Here is a 16945-nt window from a genome sequence, read left to right as displayed (position 1 = left end):
CCCTTTCATTCTGTTTGTATTCAATTTGCATGAAGCATTATTAGCCAACATTACACTGTATGTAATCAGAACTATACAGTGATCTCAGATCTCTGAAGAAAAGAAAATTAAATTATTGCCATAAAACTTAGCTTCTGTCTTTCATGCATTCTCCAGGAATACTTTTTTTAATTTGGAATCTATCAGAGAAGGCACATCTTTGTTGTTGTTTTGATTTTATCTTATTATTGATGTTTGAATTCTCAGTCTTGTTGGTTTTCTTGCATGATGTTGAATTGTTTTTGCAAGTGATTTTGATTGCATGGCTTTGAAATGCAAAAAAAAAATAATAATAATTACGTTTACCGGTGGTATTTGTCAAATATATAGTATACTAAATACCATTTATACCCTCATGGCAATTCTGCATGGTTTCAGAGTACAATTGAATCAAGTGATAACTTCAGATGATCGAGCCTTAAACAAAAAGAATAACAAAGACCAACATTGTTCATGATTCTGCACTAATCTTTAAACTTTCTTACATGTAGCTGTTTAAAAGGGATACATGTAGTGAATTTGAAAAAGAGAGAAACATTGCGCAAGATATTGCTGTATTTCATATCGTATATTCATTTAAAAAAGAATATGTAACCATATATGAGACATGTACATTTAATTCAACAAAGCCTGCTTTAAAAACTATATATAAAACCTTTGCATTTGACGTTGGGGGAAAAATATATACATGAATATATATATCTTGATCCAAATTGCGCTAAATATGTCAATCAGATAAAGATGTTGCTTTGATTATTAAAATCTCTTTTAGAATTCTAACCTATGCTTGCATGTAATCCTCGATCATGCCTTGTTCTTTATTTACTAATTTGTCTCAGTATTGACTCTTTGTCTACATGTACCTACTCAATAACATTGTGACAGTACTGGGTATCTGATTTAGAGTAACATCTGGCAAAATCATTTTTTCTCAGGGACCATGTACTAGAATTCAAAGTATACTGACATCACCTTACTATACAAAGATTGCATCAGTCTGTTTGAATGCAAAAGTAACCCATTCCATATGACTTTTTATGTACAGCAAAGAAAGCTGTATGAATATATTTCTGCCCACACGTAGAAAGAAGTACCAAAGATATATTGTGACAATTCAAAAGCTTGCCAGAGGCTTGCCAGACATAACAACATCTATTGTATGCAAAGCGTATTACATCTCTAGAGATGCCATTATGCTAAGCAGAAATAGTGTCGATAATAATCAAGGGTTCTGGAGAGAAACATCCATGTAAATAGGACAACATTAGTAAACAGGTCTGATGATTTCCTCAGTTGATAAAAGTATTATGGAGCGCCAGGGTCCTGTTGCATAAAACTTATCATCGATGGTAACTTTAATTGCCATCAATAGTAACTTCCATGGAATACTTGATTTTGATTGGCTGTTGAGCAATAATACCATGATAGTTACCATTGATGACAAAGTTACCATCAATCATAAGTTTTATGCAACAGGACCCAGGAGTATCAAGTTTGACTGACATGAGTGCTTTACAAGAATCCACTATTATTTGTATTATTATTGTTATTATTATTGTTATTATTAATAATATTATTTTTGTTGTTGTTACTGTTATTGTTATTACTGTTATTGTTATTATTATTAGTAGTAGTATTAATAGTATTATTTTTGTTTTTGTTGTAACTTTTATAGTTATTGTTGTTGTTTTTATTATTTTTTCTTAAATGTTTCTGATAAGCTCCATACTTGGTTTCATTTGATGTACGATTCCAGGATGCCAAGGAGGCCAGCAAGGAGGTGGAGCCCGCCCCGGAGCCCGAGAAGGAGTACACCGAGGCTGACATCCCTATTCTCCAGGAGGAGGTCACTGAACTCCAGCGACAGTTTGATGCCTCCGTCGTTGAGAAGCACTCCCTGGAGATAGAACTGTCTGCTAGCAATGAGAGACTGAGGGCAGCCACCAATATGATTGTCAGGTAACTCAATACATGATTGAAGGATATTGGGTTGGGATTAAGACTGGGAATAGGATTGGGATTAAGATTTTGATGGGTGTAGCTTGATGCCTCTGTTGTTGGGAAGCACTCCCTGGAGATCGAACTGTCTGCTAGCAATGAGAGACTGAGGGCAGCCACCAAAATGATTGTCAGGTAACTTAATAATAGTGAACCCTGACCTTTGGTCATGAAGTTCATGATTGAAGGATATTAGGTTGGGATTAGGACTGGGATTAGGATTGGGATTAGGATTTTGATGGGTGTAGCTTGATGCCTCTGTCGTTGGGAAGCACTCTCTGGAGATCGAACTGTCTGCTAGCAATGAGAGACTGAGGGCAGCCACCAATATGATTGTCAGGTAGATGACATATTAAAGCTCATCTGTACTAGTGTACAGGAGGGATTAGATCACCCTGCAAGGTCGCTGGACAGGTGGTTATCTCATCAAATCTACTCTCAATTAGCATAAGAAAAAGAGGATCATGGGGGACCGATGGTCATCGATTATGCATTGTTTGTTATAAAGAGGGTGTACGTAACTATACGTATTGGGGCTTTAAGTTAAGAGTTGTACTGCCTGAAGTTCAATATTTTTTTTGATAACCATATTGATTATACGTATGAGTTATATACATGTACCATTGTATATCTGCAGCTTACAGCAGGAGAAAGAGCGATGGCAGACATACGTCGATGAGAACGCAGACAACGAATGGTTGCTTAGCAACTGCATGACAGCGGCCGCCTTCCTGACGTACTGCGGTGGTATGACGTCAGATTCCCGTCAGCGCATGGGAGAATACATCAACCAAGTGTGCGTGGATACGGGGTTCCCCATCCCGAAACGACGAGTTCTGAAAGATGTCTCCCTCATACAGTTCCTCTACACTCCGGTAAGTAAAAAAAAAAAGCCCATGTTACAAATGTCCCATGAACAAGGCATTTTATCTAGCCCGTGTTGTTACAAATGTCCCTTGAACAAGGCATTTTATCTAGCCCATGTTGTTACAAATGTCCCTTGAACAAGCCATTTTTATCTACATTGCTTTTCTCCACCAAAGTGTTGTATGGGTACCCATTATGATGTGAAAGTCATTGTGGTTGGATTGGTATGTGTACCACTAGCTGGAAGGCTCCCCAGGGAGTCGAGAATGTGCACTGTATTTTGCAATAATTATTAATTTGTAATAAGGAAAGTCTGCAGATTGTCCTATAAATAATAATAATAATAATATACAGTAAGCTTGCGGGTGCACCATGTGAGAGAGAGGGAGGATTGAGGATTCCTGAAAATAATAATAATCAAATCAAATTTTATTAAGTTAAAACGAAAATGGAAATTCGGCCGGGGTTCGAATCCCGGGGTTTGAATTCCCGGTTGTGAGGCATACGCTCTACTGACTGAGCCAACACACCGTAAACCATATTCCTACTTTTGAATCATAGACATTCCTAAGTCTAGCTTTGAATGTTGAATGGTTGGGAGGGTTGCTAAAGGGTGATTATCAAATACAAGAATTTTGTCCAGGTTTCGCAGTGAAATGTCATTCATTTATTTTCCTGACTCTTCATTCATAACCAGTTTGAGATTGAATCGCTGAAGACATTGAAGCTACCTAGTACACCTAATTCCCAGGACAATGCTTGCTTTGTCATGCAAGAACATAGCGCTACAGCCTGGTCACTTCTGTGTGATCCTACTAGCCGGATCCTAGACTGGATCAAATCTTATCTCAACGGCCAGCTCGTTGTTATCAAGTTCCATGTAAGTCTGCAATATCCGATCAATTTGTTTATATCCAAAGATCTTGTCAATTAAATTGTAAGTGGATTAAATACATTAAAGGGAGTACATGTATTATAGTAAAGGTGGGAAAGAAACATCATTAAAAGAGACTTTGGATATTCTGAAATCTTTTGTATAAAATTGACCAGAATTTCCCCACACCTTCAAATTCATGATTTTTTTATTTTTGTAGGAGCTTAAAATCCAGTTTGAGACTTATCTGACCATTGGGATTCCTTTGGTCTTTATATCTGTATGTTTATTTCTATAATTTTTTTCCAACAATTACTTGTACACGCGCTTTATCTACTTCTGAACTCTGAGCCGAAAGCCTTGCTTAAAATTTGACTGAATAAGGGGATTATCCTTGTCCTAGTGTGTGTTTTGTTCATTTGTTTTCGTTGTTCATTTTTTTATATATAGCACCTTTAATTTGATTTTTAAAATCTTTGACACTTTTAAATGATTTTCATAATGCCTTGACATGTAGGAGCTTAGAGCCCAGCTTGAGACGTGCCTGACTGAGGGGACTCCCCTCGTCCTGATGGACTGTGACGTAGACAAGCTGGCTGAGGATCCAAGATTCTATCGGCTGCTGAGAAGTAGACTAGCGTTCATCAATGGCAAGAGCAACTTCAAGATGATGGTAAGTTGGTGGTGGTGGTGGTGATGATGGTGGTGGTGATGATGGTTGTGGTGATGATGGTGATGATAATGGTGGTGATGATGTTGGTGGTGGTGATGATGGTGGTGTTGATGATGATTGTTGTGGTGATGATGGTGGTGTTGATGATGATGATGATGATGATGATGACATTGATGATGATGATATTGATTGTGGTGTTGATGGTGATGATGGTGATAATGGTGATGATATTAATGATGTTGATGATGATGATGATGCTGGTAGTGCTGGTGGTGCTGGTGGTGCTGGTGGTGGTGATGATGATGATGATAATGATGATGATACTGGTGATGATATTGATGATGATAAGAGGAGGAGAGAAGAGGAACCAGAGGAGATTATTTGAGATCTATATTTTGATGATTCTTTGCGGTGATGATGATGATGATGATGATGATGATAATGAATATGAAGCTGATGGCGATGATGATAATGATTCCTAATAGGACATAGATGATTGCTAATTGACAATAAGAGCAACTCCAATAAATTTTAAAAAAAGCAAATCAGTATAATTGATGAGTATGATTCTCCTGGATGTGGTAGCAGTGTTGCTAGTGATGACATTGTTACCAAAAAACAGCATTTATGTCACACCATCTCCTTGTTCCTTGACTTCCATTAACAGGTTGCTGACCATGAGGTTGAGTGTCATCCAGGCTTCCGTCTCTACCTTCATACCACCTGCCAGCCACACTGCGTCCCTGATGAGCTGGCTGCTTACACCAGCGTGATGTACTTCTATCAGACGAGGGAAGACTGTGAAGAAGAGCTTCTTGATCGGTTCATGACCCTGGAGAAGGCTCGACTTGAGGAGGATAGGATCACTGCTCTCAAGGTAAGCTCTTCACTCAAGATCTTTGCAAAGTCTTTCTATCCTGGGCCTCGTCTTAAAAGGAGTTGAAATTGTTATCGATTGTAACAGTACATAAGAGATAGGAACTGCAAAATTGTGATTGATATAAAGAGTTGAAATTGATCGCAACTTATTTGCGATTGATATCAATCGTAACTATGTACACAAAAGATAGGAGACTGCAAACTTGTGATTAATTAGAGGACTTACGATTGATTCAGATCAATCGTAACTCTTTGTAAGACGGGCCCAGGTATCTTCTCCCAGTTTGATTGCAACATTTTTCCACACATCTCTGTTATCTGCCATTCTAGAACACTCTTACAGTGTCAGTCCTTTCCATGTCTTTATGCTCCCCTTGGTTCTTGAAAAGGATCAATATAACGATTTACATTTCTAAAAAAACTTGTTTTTGTTGGTTAAATAGTAGAACATAATAAGAGGAGAAAAGTTATAATTATCTGTGGAACTCTGTTGCAGAGAAATGGTCGAATGGAATATATCGATCAATAATCAAGGAATTGTTGTATTTCAGCGAATCTTTGGTGGACAACTTGAAATATCTTACATGTAGTCCATCAAGAAAGGATTTAGGAGCTATAGATGAATATCAAAGTTTTATTAAAGAGGAGAGCATGGTCACTTTAGGGATGACAAAACAATTAAAAGAAGAAGTGGAAGATAGGAGTTGATAATAATATTTTTATGTGTTATTTCATTTCCAGGAGAGGATCTCTAACATGAAGCAGCTTGATCAACTTGAAGACCAGATGCTGGAATGCTTAGCCTCCGACAACAGACTCCTCAATGATCTAGCTACTACAAAGAAACTAGCTGACATGAAGAAACATTACGATGAAACAGTTGAGAGGTAAGACTAGCAAGTTCAGAGTCTGTAACAAAAATGGAAAGAAAGGAAGTTCTATAGATAACATGTAATTTAATGTTGGATACCATAGCCTGTTTTGACTATAGGAAATTTAGACGTACATTGTATAAAGAAATGTAGAATAAAAGATCTTTGTATAGTGAAAGGAGCATTATCAGACTAGAAAACAACAGATTATTGTCACAACAAGTTGACATTACATTCTACAATCATTCACAACACATCAAAAGCAATATTAATACAAAACAAAATAATAAAGTACCTGTGACAAACACGGTCGTAGGTTATAATAACAAATCAGATCTTCACATCTACTCATGCGAATCATTAACATACATGAATATGTATAAGGTTTGTACCAGTATGAAGACACTAAATTTTGTAAGGAGTTAAATGGACATGACAACTAGCCGTGCAGTCATCAGCGTGCGCTCTGTTATATGATTTTCATACCATAACGCTTAGACGAGAAAGGGAACCATGATTCATTTTCAACTTTTTGTTTGAAACAGTACTGAAACATACATTTCGTTATACGTTTCTTTATGATGTTCAAACAACTGAAGAAAAATTTAATTACTTCATATAAGGATATGTTTCTTGTGAACCTATGCAATGAATATTAGTATTCTGAACACAGGGTCAGTATTTGATGCTGTCATGGCTTTCAAAGATTGATTGATTTAGGTAAAAGGTATTTGCATAGTACAACAAAAATACTTGATCATACTTGTTGATCTACATTTGATGAACATCAACTACAACAATTACATCTCACCAGAGGTACAACGAACAAGACGGGCCATGACCAACAATTCTATATCAACCAAGTCAGGACGGATGCACATGCATACTCATTCTTCCCAAGGACAGTTAAGGACTGGAACAGTCTTTCTCCCTTAATTGTAGCCCAACCTTCCTTAAATACTTTGAAATCTGCGCTTAAACCAGCACCTTAAGTTGGTGGCCGCACATGACAACACACCTCCAGTTTAAACACCTTTACTGCATCTTTTGGAGGAATCCTACCAAGTACCAAGATTGAAAAGCTTTTACTGTGCTTTTGTCAAGATGAATGTTTTGATATTGATTTCCCTTGTAGCCAAGAACGTGTTCAGATCTCAGAGAATGCCATTCACAATGCGAGGGAGGGCTACCGTTCCATCGCCCGTAGAGGAGCGGTCTGCTTTGACGTCTCTCGAGGGATGTCAGAGGTCAACTTCATCTATCAGACGTCATGGCAACAATTCTTAGAGACCTTTGACATCTCCATCAAGCATTCAGAGAGGTGAGAATACTTCTTGATAGTCCCACATATAGCATTTAAAGAGATGTGTATAAGAACAATTTTTTTATTGGCACAGCAATTACAGACAAAATGGGCAAATGACCCCCACATCTCTTACTCATTCTCTCCCATTTTCCTATCCATGCCCATTGAAATCTCTTTCTAAATATTAACTAAATATTCTATCACTATACACTGGATATGAATAGACAAAGAAAAAGTAAACTTATACACAACCTTCTTGCACATCATTCTTCAAGTTGAATAACTAGAATTGAATTGCGAATCAGGTTGCAGAAAGCAATTCGAAGAAAAAGATCTGTTTAATTCCTATATCTTTGCTTTGCAGAAGAAATGTAGTATGCTTTCATTAGTGATTGCATGAATCAATGTTAGAAGTTAAATTGCATGAATCATTCTTCTTTATAACCAATCTTTATAACTGCTTGTAATAAGTTTTACCAAAGCTAATTTGTGTTATGCATGATCCATTTAATTCTTTCCATAATGTATTTGTTCTTCCGTTTAATTAAGACACTGTTTCTAATACCATTCTACTTTATATTGGCAATCTATAATTTTAAAACCATAATGTAAAAAAAAAAAAAGCACCATTATGCAATCTGTTTTAAGATCTAACATCCTACATGTATATCTGAAAGGCATTTTGTATTATGTGTGTAAAGTTTCCCAATCAATTTATTGAATACATAGTCTAGTTTATCACGATCATGAGAAGTTTGAAAATGCAGGAGCTATAAATTCCTGATGAAATAGTTCAGACAGTCATATGCACATGTACATGTACAGGAATGGCAAGCAATTAGTCTTAGTTTCTTTTATGTTTGCATTTAAGATATTCTTTTCCTCTTTTTCAAATTTTCATATCTGACATGTCTACTACATTACAATTCCTCATTAATTTTACTTGTATAATTTCGTTTTTAATGCTTTATAATTTCATATTTTACTTTTAATTTCTGTTCTGTATTTAGTTGACTTTTACTTGCATGGATAATCATTTTAATCAATCTTTTAATCCTCCTGCTTGTTCATGCATGGCCACAGATCGTAAGTTTTTTCTGACACACACTTTCCTTCATTCTTTTGAAATACCTCACTTTCATTTAACCATAACATGTTTGAAGTTTTGCACACTAGAATAAGGGGAAGAAAAAAAATCACCCCACATTAATATCATGGAAATTAAATATTCATGCTATCTGCATATTGTGTACATACATAAATCTTTATTGGATAAAGAATTGCACTTTGAATTGATTCATTCATGTATTTAAAGATAATTATGAAAATTTAGTTGATCTACTTTCATCCTTTCTAATGCTTTTGATTACTAACAGGAAGGTGTAAAATATTTACCTAACTGAAGACTTACATGTACATATCGTAATTTTAGGCACAAATCAAGCAATTTGGCAAGTACATGTGTATTTCATTGAGTTCTAACATAAATCTTAGCAGAATAATAGTCTGATTAGTAGCATTATATCATCAACGCACTTTGAAATTTCAGCACTGACATAAATTACACAATGTAATATGTTCACTAAAACATCATTTAAAGTTATAACAAAATACCTATGAATGATATATCATCAATGGAGAAGAAACAGTGGTGATATGTTTCTACTATGGGTGGTAATGTAAAAACTATGTTAACTTTTATGTTTGTAAAAAGATGTTAGTTGTAAAATCAAATCCAGAATAGGTCAATTAAGTCATCGGTTATTAAAGTTTGTGCACAAAGATGGGAGGCATCAGCGCAGGCACCAGTGATAAGTGTTTAGTCAGCGCAATTTCAATTTGTTTGTTATGACAATTGACTTCTTCTTTCTACAACATAGTTTTCAGTATACTGCCCCATTTTTCAACTCCATCTAAAATTTTATTGAATTGATGCTCTGTGAAGTTTCTCTCCTTGAGTGAAGGGATGTCTAGGGGTGTATTTGTATTAAGTGATGGGTGAATTTCACAAAGTCATTTTCTGTCTGTGCGTGTGTGTATTTTCTGGCCCCACTCAAAAGTGTTTTCATACTTTTGGTACAGAAACAATGACGTCCAAATGAAGGTTTTCAAATAAGTTATTGTTTGCAAATTGAAAAATGATTTACTGTGAAAATTTGTGCGGTGAATGCATTTGTTGGATATTCATTTAATGGGCTTTTCTTTGAACAATTTCAGTATTTGTCAGTTTAAAAATCTCTGCCCTGTTTATGTTGAGGTGATGGGGATGAAACAAATAAAGTAAGGTCTTGAAGTGAAATTGTGTTATATTTTTCATTCTAAATTATTTGAATCATTCCCTAATTTATATAAATTTCATTATGAGCTGTCTTTGCCTTTTACTTAAGTTCTGGATCTAAATTGTGTATGATCTAGACAGTGCTGCTCATTTTATGTGTTACCATCTTCTTGCTGAAATGAATGAATATATGTTTACCTACAGTAAATCAGCCCTGTATAATGAAGTTCCTTTTAATATAAGGCGATGTGAAACAGGTCAATTTGAAGCTATCAGTCCATAAAGTGAAAATAGTGTCTCAATTTAAAAACCAGGTTTAATAATAATGATAATAATGATAATAATAATAATAATAATGGCGGCTTCTTATATAGCGCACATGTCCATCACGTTGTATAATCATATATATTCATGCTCAGATTTGTCTGCTTTCCTACAAATGAGCGTACCACAAAGATTTGATTGTCATTTAAAGGCAGCTCATTGCAGCAACATCAAATACAAACTAAATGAGTGATAACAAAAAGTGATACTTGTTGTGAGTGGCTAGTAGGTGGTCTTTCTCAAGAATCGCTTTGATACTGGACTAAAAGCCGTGTGCTACAACGAACAGTGTTAAAAGTTGTCTTTGCCTTTTTGCTTGTACCTAAATGATTGAGTCTTTATTGAACCTTTTTGTTTGAATACATATTTATTTTTGCAAGCTTTCATGTACTGTACACCGTGAGTAAGTTGATAACTCCTGCAACAAAGTATTTATTGAATTTCATCCACTGAAATGCTATCTTGTCTCCTTCAGAGCTGCAGTCAAGGCTGTCGTTGAGCGGTTGACATACAATGCCTTCCAGGCTACAGCTCGCTCACTGCTGGAGAGAGATAGACATATCTACTCTGTCTTCCTAGCTATGGAGGTATGTTTGACCTGTTGACTTCTAAATTCTCTCATTTCCATAGGCTTTATACAGGGACTACTCGGTTCCAGTAGGCAAGGGGTTAAATAGACAATACATTCATCTCTTCAAGAAGCACACATCAATTAATTCACTAATGATGCATGCGAATGAGTTTATTACACGATCTATCCGCACTTGAGTTGAGGCTGTATGCAGTATACAGTACGAGTATGATAGATGCACAAAGAGCCTCAACAAGAGTAGCTAGATCCTGTAATGAACAAATGAGAACATGCATCATTTGGATAGTACTAGACACTATTGCACACTTTTTCATGAAAAAAGTGGGATAGTCTCAGTAAATGAATCACACGTGATCACATTTGACCAATCATTTGATTAGGATATAGGAGTGAGTTGTATAATATTCATTAATTGTAGCTTGTACCTGTTTTGAAGGGAAAAAAATTAAATCATTATGCTTTGAAGTTCTGTTGAATAAACCTGTTTGAAATCAATCAAGTGGAAGTTTGCAGCACGGCATGTAAAAGCTTATAGAAATATGTAATTTTGAACTTATTTTCAAGTTAAAATGTTATAAATTACTATCTTACATTACAGGTGGAAGATTCGATCGGTAACGTAGGATATGGTGAGCGCGAGTATGTGATCTCCCCTCAGCTTGGCTCTGCTACTATGAGTGGCTTGGGTCTGTCTGCTCCCTCAGACCACAGGGTCTGTCAGATCAGGAAACCCTTCGATTGGATGCTGGATGATCAGTTCCATTCCTTACAGGTGAATATTTTCAATCATTCATTCACCCTTTATATCGAGGGGTCAGTGACACAAAGACGTATCTCCACTTGGGCCTTAAGGAGTTAAGTCTATGTTTTACTATTAGCCATTGACTTCAATGGGTTGTTGGGTGGAGTTAGGTCTTTGTGTTTCCTGGAAAGCCCACATTTTTCTGAACATTTTTATATCAAATACCCATTTTGGCAAAATATGGAGTTACGTCTTTGTGTCACTGACCCCTCGATATATAGTTGTTGCAAATATGTTTATATACAACCCCTGTATGAAAAAAAGAAAAATTCCGTCATCAATAACTAAGAAAATGAAACTTCATGAAATTTTCTGGATGAGCAAATTGGCGAGGAGCTGGCAAGATGATCACAGTGTTGCAAATTTGTGTTTCACTATTAAAAACTTCAAAACTTCAAAACTTCATAACTTTTCTATTTTTATTTGATATTTGCTTTCACTAAATTGTTTCTCTCATTTTTCTGCTGAAGAGCATGTAATCTAAGATTTTTACTACTGACAATCAGGTCTCATGTAATGTTTGCGTCCTGATTTTTAAGAGACTACCATCCACACATTTCATGCTTACCAAAGCCAATCCCTCCTTTAAGCAATCCCAAATAGAATTCAGGTTTTGGTTTTACTTTTTTATTTGCTTGGGTGTAGAGACATAAAGCTGTAGCTTATTTGCCCCTCGTCACATCTGGGGAATGTTTCACAAAGACTAAGATTAACTTTAAGTTGGACTAACTATGGCAGGCAGTTCATGCTACTGTTTGCTCTCACCAATTACTGGCATTGGTCTCTCAAGGAACGTACAAATCGTTGTCACATATCTATAGAATTTACTCTTTTTTTATAATTTATTATTGAACGAATTTTCGTATCTAAAGATCATAATGGTGAGAGCAAACAGTGGCATGAATGGCCTGCCATAGTTAAGGCCAACTTAAAGTATGTCTTTGTGAAACACTTCCCGGGATACCTAATAATTGAATTACAGATACCGATTACAATACTAACCCTGTTCCATTCTCGTGCCCCCCCCCCCTCTCCTCAGTCCCTCGCCATCAATTTTGAGTGGTTCCAGGACATGTTTGAGAGGATGCCTAAGGACGGTAGAGAGACCCAGTGGCGTACCCTAGGCGAGCATGAGAACCCAGAGCTTCATCCGCTACCAGAGAAGATGGATGATAACTACAATCCCATGCAGAGGCTCATGGTCATACGAGCGTTCAGACCGGATAGGATCATGCAAGCCGCCACTGTGTTTGTAGGAAAGTCACTTGGCAAGAAGTAAGTAGTGGTTTAATAGAGGTAAGGTATGCTTAGTGCCGTAGGACAAGCCTGTAGCATAGCATATTAAAATGACTCAGTAACATTGCTTCAGATTCTGGAACAAAATTCTGGATTTAGCTCATGCTGCAATGATAATTACAAACCTTTAGGTCAGTCAGGAATGACTTTTATAAGCCGATTGTCTGTCTGATTATCAAGATATTTATGATTGGAAATCAAAATTTATTTTTTGTTTTCCTAACAGTTTTATAACACTACAGTCTATTGGGCGAAATGAGTATGTTAAAATCGGTCACTCAAAGATTATTACTTTTTTGAGGCACTTCATAATCATTTTGAAAGGCAATTTTTTTAGGGTTTCAATATTGCATCATATCACAGACACTGAGGGCCATGCATCTCAGATATTGTTCACATTATTAAACGATGCCTTTAAGTACAGATCCCCATAGGAAAGTTAGCTCGTTCTTCATAATTTGAATTTGAATCTAATAAGCAAATAAAGGTATGAAATGACACATGTAATTCCATATAAATATGAATAAGTATGCATGATCAATTTGCTGAGCATTGTGAGTGTACGTAAAAATAGCACTTGACTTGGAATGCTCCCCAGGGAATGGAGAATGTATAAGCATTGTGTGTTGGCAAGCTTATATCCGATTATCGGGGTAAAAGTATATTCTTTAAAGCGCTTTATAGAGACATTGATGAATAACCGCCAAAGATACCCAGAATATCATTATTATCATTATTATCCTAATCTTCTGTATCATACAGGTATACCAATGATGTAGCCATTGATCCCAACGTGATCCTGAGGCAGACCTCTCCCGTCATCCCCGTTCTGCTTCTCTACACCCGGGAGGGGGATGTGGCAGAGAAGATCTTCCATGAGTTCTCAGCCAAGAAACAGGTCCAAGGCACCGTGGTCAACCTCAGCAATGCTGAACACAACGAGGAGAGACGAGCCAGGAAAGCAGTACAGCACGCAATGCAAGAAGTAAGAAAACTCTATAAGCCTCTTTCAATATGTGCTATATATAATTGTCAAAAAAGTACCCTTAAATCCATTTGTTTGAAAATGTTGACCACAAAAATTAAAGATAGAGCTTCTTCTTTGTTCTTTGTCATCCCAAAGTCTATAAATTGCATGGATTGAAAGCCTTCTGTGAATGACTAGAGATATCTAAATGTTTAGACACTGGCTCTGTAAAGCTGAAGTTGTTACCATTTTTGGAAGCTCTCTCTCTCTCTCTCTCTCTCTCTCTCTCTCTCTCTCTCTTTCTCTATCTCTCTCCCTTTCTCTCTTCCTCTTTTTCTCTCACAATCAGATGAATTTATTTAAAAATATTATTGCTCTTGTAGTATTTTACAAACCTCATAATGGCTGGAATTTCTTTAATCTTTTTACAATGTATTATCATATTTTTTTTTATAATTACAAAAGAATCTGCAATTTGGCCCTCAGGCCGCAAAGAATTTCACAATCAAATTGTAAACAACTAAATATATATAAACATGTATGTAATTTTATTAGTAAGAGCATTACGAGTACATGTAGAAGAATAAAGAGCAACAACAACAACAACAACAACAACAACAGTAGTATGTATTAAATGGGAATTAAATAAAGTGTTTATGTTTGTTAAAAAATAAACAATTAAAAGATGAAGAATGCAGATATTAACAGACCGTTCTTCTACACAGGGTACGTGGGTGATGCTGAAGAGTGCTCACAATGCCACCCATCTACTGAACTCACTAGAGACTCTACTCCAAGAGAATGATAACAAACAGGGCGGGGAAAGCCCCTTCAGAGTGTGGATCTCAGCACAGGTCAGCAGGAATATACCAGTCAGGCTCCTGCAGTATGGGGTCAAGGTCGTCATTGATACACCTAAGGTAAGGAGAACATGGAAGAGGTTGTCATGGTGATGATGATGGAGAGCAGAATGATGATGAATATGGTGGTGGTGGTGGTGATGATGGTGGTGGTGGTGGTGGTGGTGGTGGTGGTGGTGGTGGTGGTGGTGGTAGTGGTGGTAGTAGTAGTGATGATGGTGGTGGTGGTGGTGGTGGTGGTGGTGGTGGTGGTGGTGGTGGTGGTGGTGGTGGTGGTGGTGGTGGTGGTGGTGGTGGTGGTGGTGGTGGTGGTGATGGTGATGATGATTATCATGGTGGTGGTGTTGGTGGTGGTAGTGGTGGTGATGATGGTGGTGCTGGTGGTGATGCAGTTGATGATGGTGATGGTGGTGGTGGCGGCGGCGGCGGCAACGACGACGACGACGACGACGACGCTGCTGAATGGGATGATGATGATGATGTAATGAAGACATAATGGATGCTATAAACATTGCTCTGAAGTTATCTAACTCATTAAAATGAGAAGATGATCTTTAACATTATATGACATTGTTTCTGCTGCCTATTGTGACAATGGTAATGATGATGACGTGATGTTAAAAGTGGTGATGATGATGATGAGGATAATAATGATTTTATTTACATGTGCTTGCCCTATTGAGGTTGAGTACAGTGTTTCTATCTATTATGTAATATCATTAGACAAATTTAAGTTAGTGCAAGCACCTTGATAATATCTTTGGTGTCAACAAGTAGTACTTTTCAATTCAATTTAATTCAAATGAGGTTTTATTCAAGACTTGTCAAAAAGTCAAAAGACTAAAAATGCAAGTTTACATCAAACATACAATCATATATATATATATATATATATATATATAAAAGCATTCAAAAACATTTATATATATATATATATATATATATATATATATAAAGAAAACATAGCAAATGGGAAAATATTTATAAAAATGAATAAATGTTTACATCAAAACATCGAAGCAGTAACCCTTTCATCCCGTTGCTTTTCCTCTTCACAGATTGTCAAAGAATCTCTCCTTCGAGCAGTCAGCTCCTTTGAACCAGAGCAGCTCAAGGCTAGCTCCCGGTCCGAGTGGGTCCCTCTACTTCATAACATTGCCATGGTTCATGCCACCGTCAGACTGCGAGGGCGCTATGGTCTCGCTGGGTGGAATTACCCAGACGTCATGGATTTCTCCCATAATGAGCTTAGTGTGAGTACCTTTACCTTTACCTTATTTGATGACAAACAATGTACTTGTCACAAAAACTCCATATTTGAACAATGTCATTGCACAATGTATTGGTAATGCTTCATGACTGTATAGATGTACATGTTTATTCTATAGCCTGTCACACAAATACACAACACTGTTGTTTCATCACCTGCCTGCAAAAAAAAGCAGTAGTACAGTACCCGGTATTTTTTACTCCTAAAAACCTGACTTGCCAAGATGATAATCCGGAGCTCCACATTAATGTTGAATTGCATAATTTTAAAGATGTAACTGTTCCATCAAGATACTTATTAAGCAACCTGACAGTTACAGCAGAGTAATGAAGTGCATGAAAATATTAATGGAAGGGGGGGGGGGCTCTCTGATACAAACGGTTCTTAGAAAACAAAAGGAATTTTGATTTGTATAACTAATTTGTTATCATCTGCCCTTTCTGTGACCTACATTAGTGCAGGAGGAATGCAATATTGTGGGTCTTTGAAGGGTATCTAATAGAAGAGACTAAGTAGCATTCTAACAAAGACACCTTCAAGAAACAAGTTACTCTGATTCTTTTGTAATCTTAACTTTAACCCTCAGGAGGCATTCAACATCGCCAGGATGGTGTTCAGTGATAGCCCCTCAGAGAATGAGTCTTTGAAGGGTATTTCCTGGATGGGACTGAGGTACATCCTGACTGAGATCATCTACGGTAGCTACATCAACGATGACTACGACAGGACCAATCTATCGGCCATGGTAGATTATTGGATTGGACCCAACGCAACCAAGAGGGAGTTTGAAGCTACCAAGTGTATGTCTTTTTATTTGATATTGCTACACAAGTTTAGATATTCCGTCTTACATAATATCAATTATTTTGGAGAGCCCTACACTGTATGTCTACGCACCTAAATTGACAAGAACTTTTTATTTTATTCCTCTAATACTTACTCTGATATTAATCCTCATATTCTAAAGAGGAAGTGTCCGAAAAATAATTGTCATAATTCAGTAATAAAGGGGGACAAATCATTTTGACTTTGCAAAAAAAAGATTGCC

At 36.7% G+C, this 16945-nt stretch overlaps 1 protein-coding gene across 6 annotated transcripts in view; it reads left to right on the top strand.

Moving 5' to 3' along the window:
- LOC577805 (dynein heavy chain 8, axonemal) overlaps window positions 1–16945 on the top strand; it is a 92517-nt gene that overhangs the window by 60310 nt on the left and 15262 nt on the right. For 5 of the 6 annotated variants that reach the window (XM_030994722.1, XM_030994719.1, XM_030994721.1 and 2 more), the window contains 15 exons: window positions 1796–1998; window positions 2675–2912; window positions 3602–3784; window positions 4296–4451; window positions 5119–5328; window positions 6072–6217; window positions 7338–7523; window positions 8592–8594; window positions 10586–10697; window positions 11301–11474; window positions 12544–12779; window positions 13563–13785; window positions 14493–14687; window positions 15686–15880; window positions 16484–16697. In XM_030994722.1, coding sequence (XP_030850582.1) covers window positions 1796–1998; window positions 2675–2912; window positions 3602–3784; window positions 4296–4451; window positions 5119–5328; window positions 6072–6217; window positions 7338–7523; window positions 8592–8594; window positions 10586–10697; window positions 11301–11474; window positions 12544–12779; window positions 13563–13785; window positions 14493–14687; window positions 15686–15880; window positions 16484–16697 — 2674 coding nt within the window. The remainder of the gene's footprint in view (window positions 1–1795; window positions 1999–2674; window positions 2913–3601; window positions 3785–4295; window positions 4452–5118; window positions 5329–6071; window positions 6218–7337; window positions 7524–8591; window positions 8595–10585; window positions 10698–11300; window positions 11475–12543; window positions 12780–13562; window positions 13786–14492; window positions 14688–15685; window positions 15881–16483; window positions 16698–16945) is intronic. The other variant, XM_030994717.1, reaches the window with a different exon arrangement.

This window comes from Strongylocentrotus purpuratus, unplaced genomic scaffold, assembly GCF_000002235.5.
Source record: "Strongylocentrotus purpuratus isolate Spur 01 unplaced genomic scaffold, Spur_5.0 spur5_scaffold_21, whole genome shotgun sequence".
Taxonomy (NCBI): Eukaryota; Metazoa; Echinodermata; class Echinoidea; order Camarodonta; family Strongylocentrotidae; genus Strongylocentrotus; species Strongylocentrotus purpuratus.
The sequence above is the reverse complement of the archived record's forward strand: the minus strand, read 5'-3'. Positions and strand labels throughout refer to the sequence as shown.